This window comes from Diadema antillarum, unplaced genomic scaffold, assembly GCF_040938485.1.
Source record: "Diadema antillarum isolate AM-2024a unplaced genomic scaffold, OU_Dant_1.0 scf00000095, whole genome shotgun sequence".
Lineage (NCBI taxonomy): Eukaryota > Metazoa > Echinodermata > Echinoidea > Diadematoida > Diadematidae > Diadema > Diadema antillarum.
Window position 1 is genome coordinate 2,954,630 of NW_027270984.1, and position 7,619 is coordinate 2,962,248.

A 7,619-nucleotide genomic window follows, 5' to 3' on the forward strand; every position below is an offset into this window, starting at 1 on the left:
CAATTAGAAGACTTTAATTCTAGACGAACACATAGCACACAGCAACCTCACAGACCATAAAAGCGTTGCACACGGATCATCTTGTGAAAATTCCCCATAGCCAGCTGATAGCAGTGAGCTGTGGGAAAACCCAGTGCCTAAAAATAGCAGCAGATTGAGAGGAGATTGCGTTGGTTTGTTAAGAGCTCGTATTTGTGTCGTTCTTTCAGTGTCCAAGAGGTCGAAGATTCGCATTTCGATGCCCCGTACCTGAGCTTTGTAGGGTTCAAGTGTTAAAATCGTGATTACAAGAGAGTTCATGCGACGTTTTCTTCGGATTATTTCTCATCTTTCAGAGGTTACATTGCTGGAGAGTTGGTTTTCTCGTCCGATCCTATCCCTAAACATCTTTAACAATTGATCATGGCGCATAGTAGAATTGACGAGTTGCGGAGTGCCATATTCAGCTACAAGCCAGGATCGACTATGCGAACAGCAAGGCAAAGACCCCAACACCCACCGGCACGACTTCGCATAGGTCTGTTTGGTCCACCAGGCGTTGGCAAGTCAGCTTTCATCAACTCTGTTCTGTATGCCACGGGAGATACTTGGGACAATCAAGCCCCCGAAGGGTTTGCTGAGGAAGCCTCGAAGACCCGGGCCCTCAACTCCTATGACATCTCGGACTTCATCAGCCTAGTCGACAACCGAGGCATGCGGAGCCTCGGAGGCAACTTCATGGTTGAACTGGGCAATCAAGTTGGTAGGTATTTTCCGCAGGGTATATAAGCATATAGAAGTTCAATATCGGACATACTGTAAAATGATACAGTTTAGAAACATATAAGATTTCGCATATAATGTTATATTTTGAAATTGTGTTATGATGGTATCACGCCGCGTGGAAATCGCATATTTGAAGAAATTGTGGTCAATTGATCAGTTTTGATCTGCTCTATTTATTAAGCCAACGTGAATATGAAGACAATTTGCCCTTCGACCTCAAACTGCAGGCAGGGTAACCTGTGTTCTTTGGACTTGGAAACATGTTTGCCAGGGTTTATCATAAAATGTAGCCGTGTGCTCATTCGGGATCAGAATGGAGAATGATTGTAAATACAATCTGAGCTATATGGCCTCGTTATAATCGAAGCTATGAGAGCTAGATCTATATTTTATAGTAACAATGATATTTAAAAGGTAGGGCATGAATAAAAGCTCATGGGCCTATGTACACATCCACAACAGTCTTCTTAGACATTAAATAGAACTCCATGGTAATTGCACTATGCCATATCGCTTTCTGGAATATCTATATCGAGCGTATACCTATTGAATGGATATTCTGCGGAATTTTAAAGTTGAAAAAGAAAAAAAATAGGAATAGACACATGCTTAGTACACAAGAAAGCCCCGTCTCTAGTGTAATCGATTACTCACAAGTGACATAACATCTATAATCATATAGAAACACCCTTAAAATTTTTATTTTTCTCTCTTTTTTGAGGGAGTGTAAGAAAGGTTTCATAATTTCACAATCAATCTTGGTTCGTACAAAAAAAAAAAATGATATGCAAATCAAGCTTTCAACCAATATCTTAGCGTTAAACAGTGAACCAATGTAATTTTTTTTTATGTGTTTGTTTTTTGACAAGATTCAACCACTGATGGAAGAGTTTCGACCTTTAACTGTTTAATTCACTTCAAGAGGGACAAATATTCTCTGAAAGTTTGTGTAAAGGCCAATCATAGCCACTGGAGATTGTACATGGGGATGTTATGATATATTGCCCCATCGAATAAATATCATATGATATACATGCATTGTGTGCTATTGTGACTACATCTCTGTATAATGAGCACGTAAATCAAACTAAACAATCAGTTTTGCATATTTCATGTTTTCTTATTCTATACATTCAAGTCACCTTGAACATGAAGTGGCATCTCGATCAGTTGATGACTAGTAAATGTGTCAATGTTTTGTAGGCAATTCCACTTCGCGCATGAGCAGAAAATTGTCATTTTTACCAACAGGCATGTTGGTATTCAAATTTACTGAGATAAGCATCTCAATAATGATTATTGACGTGATTGACATTCTCATAAATGGTGCTTGTCAGCACATCCACCTTACAGAAAGGCTGGTATTTTGTCCTTTTTTAGTATTAATAGAAGAGGTTCGATACTGTAATAAATTCGATATGGATGCTTTCACAAGTGTTAATGCTATCAACAAACCCCTCTGCTTACCTGGTCTACATACATTCATTCTTTGTTGAACAGGAATGACAAATTTCATAGATTGCCACGTCGGGCAGGCTTATGCAGTATGTCATTTAAAAAAAAAAAAGGTAAAGCACCTAACCAACTGAGAAAAAAAAAGTCATGTGCACCACTTTGCATATGAGCTAACTCCGAACTGGCTTATTGTGAATAAGGAAAGTTGTGATGTTCATTTGCGCAGCCGGTGTATACGGTGACGGACATGAGGTCGAATGGGACAGCGGGTTCTACAAGAGGTTGGTGTCCGGACTGAAGCGAACTTTTCTTTCGTCTCAGGACTGCGAAATTCACACCTGTGTTCTCGTCGTTAGGTAAATATTCCATCATACACATTATAATTTTCTTTTCTTATTCTGCAATGATTTTTTTTTGGGGGGGTGTTCATTATTATCATTGTTAGTACTTGTCATTATTTGTTATTATTTGTTAGATTGGGAAATGTAAACAAACGCACGCGTGTATATTCTTTTTTTCAGTTCAGAGGATCGCCTTTAAGTTTATTCTTGTCGTTGTAGCCACCAGGGGTGTATTCCTTGATTTGACCCCTTATTGGAAAGCAAAAACGACAACAACAACAACTAGAGAATAGAGTCGAACTGTAAAAGCAATGTCAAAAACTGAAAAAATGAAATGAACATAATAGTAAAGTTCACGGTAGGACGGTCAGTATAAATGAAAAATACTAACCGAGTGATTCTTTGCGTGGTCAGTACATGCATCATCTGCAGCGGTGTTTCAATCCCGAATGCGGGAGTCGCTTTTAAAATGAGTGGAATTTACCTCTAATGTGGCCGGCAGCTCATCAGCCAATCATGAAAACATTTTTCTAGTGATCTCCATGCAGTCCCCAAGTGTAATTCATAGCTTACCTAGCTCTAGATAAGATCTATTATGGTTTCGTTGTAATTCCCTTCTAGCGGATAAAATGACAGAACTGCGTGATCAATAATAAATCAATGCTACTTTGAAACAGTTGCCGCGAAGAACTCATTTCAGAGACGCCAAAAGACCCTTCACTTTCGTAAATGTCCAATAATTGTCGATTTTATCAATTAAAAGAGGGGACACTCCATAAAAGAATGCAACCACACCTTATAGGTTATTTTTTGTTGTACTTACACCTTCCATTTGGAGAATCGAAAGTATTTCCGGATAAGGGAAAAATCAATTTATGTATGGTTTTTCGCTTACAGCGCAAGGAGTCTGAATATGCAGCCGCAAGATCTAAGAGAGCTTGTGAATACAATTCAACAGATGACAGGTACGTATTTTGATGAAAGACTGTGTTCAATTTGAGAACGGGTTTCTCATTTCATTTCCCTTTATCTTTCATAATTATCTATAAAGTTGCTTAGGAGTTTACGATGCGGAAGGAATACAATGTTTATCATTGCTTTAACTCATGCAGTGGCATTATTTATATCATATGCAGTGTCTGGGTATGTCTATGAACTCTTTGAATTTTGAAAGGGCTTAATTCGACAAGAATTTTGATTTACAGTTTCTGCGTGCAGAAAATTAGGTAGAGAACAGATCCAAATAAGGCTACCCAAGATCATTTAATCTTGGTTAATCTTGGATATTACTACATGCACGGAAAAAAGAGGGAGAAAAAGAGTTGGTTAACGACAGAAGTGAAATGTCTTAGTCAAAATAATGTCGCAGAACTTTAGCTTTAACTGACACTTTCCGATGTTAACTTAGTTAAGAAGGTGTCATGGGAATAACGTTATAATGCACAGGTGTGAGTGTGTCGCTGGAGATGCAGTGTGCTCAAGGGTATATACAATCGTGCAACATTGCGAATACTTTAAAGTGAGCTTCATCTCCACTTGAACGTCTGATTACGAACTGAAACCTGACTGTTCACCGCTTCTGCTTGGCGTATTCTTGATCCCATTATGTAAAAATTTGATGTTGTGAACTGATAAAAATTGGAAATATATTTCGAGTGCAAATAGAGTCTAAGGTTAATCCTCAAGGTGTGTGCGCAAGAGCAATGTACTTCGCCAACATGTTGCTGATGGGCTATCCATGTGGCGGAATATTTCAACTGTGTGAGAAAGTGGAGATGTAAATGGTAATCGACTGTTTGTTTGTTGTTTATTTTTTCTTGTTCACATTTACTAGGAGAACCCCCAATCGTGATCATCACAAACTGCCGTAATCCACATGTCAGAAGGGATGTCGTGTCGACGTTCCGCGTCGGGCTACAGGAGATGGGCATCAACTACCTGTTCGAGATCGAGAACTACACCATCGAGTCGCACTTCTTCGACGACAAGAAACACATCGACGCGCTGGAGGCACTACGACAGTGCCTGGTCGTCGGTGACCGTGTCATGAAGAACAAGGAGGCGAGCAGCAAATGCACGATTCTATGAGATGTCCTCTTGAATGGCCGTAAATGCAGTCGTGCATTTTTTCTCAATGCCTGACATGTATTATTAATGCAGTTGTATTTCATATCAACCTTCGGGTCGGCTGGAATAGAAGTGCATGAGAGATGATAGTACACTCGGGCACTCGGGTGCTAGTCAGACTATGTCAGAAATTGTGCATGACAGAGCAAGCTTCATAATGATTATCATTGAAGTCAACGCACCGTGGTAATGTTGATCCAAGGCTGCTTATGGCACTTCCAAAGGGAAAACCACTCAACACCATCACCGATATCTTTCGAACTCCGCACGAAAGTTGACAATGCCACTTCTGGTGTGGTTTCCGCTGTTTCTTGGATCAAACCACATAAGCGTTTCGTTGATCGTCACGTCATTGTGAATGGTACCTCACTGTATCTCGTTTCGCCTGTCCTTTGGGAGTCTATAGCAGGCAAAACTATCACAATGAAAGGGCACCTACAGCATTTGGTTTATTCCCCAATAACAGAGTAGTAACTACCTTTCTTCAAAGGGTTCAAGATGTGTTCATTTCAGCAACCACAAAGAACCAAGATATAGCAAAAAGTAATGAGCATCAAAGAGGGTGATGCCATAATATACCTTATTAGTATTATTTCATTGCAAAAGCAACAGCAGATTGTTCTTAATGACGATTGTGAGTCATTGTCCATGTATATTATATGATCACATCCAACTCACTTGCTGCTTGTTTCATCGTGGGAGTCCTACACAGTACCCTCACAGGCTCCCGTCAAATCGAGAGTTTCCCTGCCTGACATTGGTTTTGTCAACACTACGTAGCAGCGTGCGATCTTAGAATGTTTAGTGTGCCATTATTCTTATTTTGGCTGTACTTACTGACTGTACATATCCTTGCACGTGGATCAAAATACTTTATTCACCAAGGACTTTTAATGTTCCAAGTGCACTTGTGAGTAATGAAACATCACAGACTATATAGTAACAAAACGAAAAAAAAACTACTCTTGGGATAGTTATAGAGATTCACGGCAGACCGTGTTGCTCTTCTTTTGTGCTAAATAGTGTGGCATCAACACGACGTGGCGTCAGTTAATACTGCTGCGACAGTTCAAAAGGACAGTGGCGCACGAAAATCTTAGTTTAAGGAAGGAAAAACATTTATCTTTTTCTCTACAAGAGAGTATATATCTTCCTTTGTATCGTGAAGCAATCGATGGAATTGATGATAATGATAATGATGGTTATGATTATGATTGAACAATAATTCGCTGCAGCTTTATAATGAAAAAGGTCGGCAGCACAGCAATATCAAAGATGGATTATTTCCGTCAGAATCATGTCATCAAATTCACGAGGTATTTATTTTTCTGTGTCAACCTGCACAACTGTGTCACCGTGATTTCAGTGTCACAGAGCTACTAGTGCCGGGATTATTGAATCACTCTGTGCAAGTTCTTCTAATTGCAAACAAAACAGGATCAAAACTGAATAGAATAGAGTATCATATCGTTTATAATTATGTTAATTCTTGTCTTGTCTTATCTTCTGCATTGTACTTTGTGTCTGTAAAGGGTTTGATTTCTCATTGGCTGAACATTGGATTAGAATCTGAAAATGAAAAGACAGCGCAAAACATTATGGGAGAAGTACAAACAAGGGGAAGGGTGATTGATTTTGTGGAGATATCACTTTAAATATTTGGTTTTTCTTTTTTTTTTTTACTTCATAGCAGTTAGTTAATACCAGCCTTTCAGTTGATTTGCCTTTTTTCTCTTCTTTTTTGTTCCGAACAAATTGAGTTTGTCAGACTCATAAAAGTTACTCATTTAGTTGTCTGATAATGATGTATTTGGAGTTTGGATGTTTGTTGAGGATGAAACTGTGATAATTAGGCTTTAGAAACGCGCTTCTAAATACAGTCAGGGAGTGTTCGGATTCCAACGTAAGTTTGAAAATCAAGGAGAAGAGGAAAAATATGGTCTGTTTGTAAATTGCATATTGTTAGATTGGCGCTAAGAAGAAATGTTTAGCATTCCATTGCATGTCTATGTGAGGTTTGATGTCTGGCAAGTCAGAAGGCTCAGTGCCTTTCGTTTCCCTTAGCGTTTTTTATATACAAAGTACTTTTTGGTCGCATAGTGTAGAACTTTCTTGTCCCAAAAAAGAAGAAGAAGAAGAAGAAGAAGAAGCGTTAACATGACGGCAACAAGATGATGTTGTTGCTTCTGCGTTACAGTTTTGATATCGACGACTGCTTTGAATTTCCCAACGATTTACAAAGAGCGACGTTTATATGTTTAACTTGTATCATGTACCTACTAACCACGTATTTCTTTCTGTTGTTCTTTGTTTTCCAATGCATTGTCATGTCGTTTTTAACATAATTATTGCACTCTCGGAGGAAGTGATGGTTAGTTGTTTGATAAAGTCCCAGTCAAGAAGATGGTACATGTGCTTCAATCACAGATAATAGAGCATACACTGGGAAGTTTCCCAGTAAATCTCGCTTTCACCACAGGAGTGGAAGAAAATAAAACCAACTAGAATGAAGCAGGAACTGTGCAATAATTGTAATGATATGTTGTACACCATGCTCAGCAAAGTGCTAGTACCATGTTTCGCTCCGGTGTTCAAGTACAACTGACAGAACGAAGAAGCCAGATAGTCGGAAGCAATTCGGTAGGCTCGTGACTGAAACAGTGAAAGTAAGTGGCGTTTGCAAATTCGGCGGATTTGCAAGGTATCCTTTACCCTTCAGAGGTGTCCGAAGGGGAAAGAGATAGGTGAAGATGAATATGTTACGAGTTGGGACGATATGTCACAAAGGAGATAATAGGGAGAAAAGGCATCTGCAAGGAGACAGAAAATTGGGAGAAAGAATTTAAAAGTCTGGAGTGCCTACCTGGTACCGCACCACAGTAGCATCAATGTCTTAAGTCATGTAAGTGGAGAAAGACGCTGGTAATCAAA

The 7,619-nt window shown here is 39.2% G+C and overlaps 1 protein-coding gene across 1 annotated transcript; it reads left to right on the plus strand.

Moving 5' to 3' along the window:
* The first annotated feature begins 235 nt into the window (after positions 1 to 235).
* On the plus strand, positions 236 to 4,664 carry LOC139718537 (uncharacterized). The gene is made up of 4 exons (XM_071630008.1): positions 236 to 742; positions 2,447 to 2,576; positions 3,459 to 3,526; positions 4,396 to 4,664. The coding sequence occupies exons 1-4, from the start codon at positions 403 to 405 to the stop codon at positions 4,647 to 4,649; spliced, it is 792 nt and encodes a 263-aa protein (XP_071486109.1). The 5' UTR covers positions 236 to 402; the 3' UTR covers positions 4,650 to 4,664.
* Positions 4,665 to 7,619: the final 2,955 nt, after the last annotated feature.

Excerpts from the sequence above, each read along its gene's own strand:
- LOC139718537 (XM_071630008.1), top strand. The coding sequence starts at position 403 with ATGGCGCATAGTAGAATTGACGAGTTGCGGAGTGCCATATTCAGCTAC. Across the intron at positions 743-2,446 it reads TGAACTGGGCAATCAAGTTG|CCGGTGTATACGGTGACGGA; the intron begins GTAGGTATTTTC and ends TCATTTGCGCAG. Across the intron at positions 2,577-3,458 it reads ACCTGTGTTCTCGTCGTTAG|CGCAAGGAGTCTGAATATGC; the intron begins GTAAATATTCCA and ends TTTCGCTTACAG.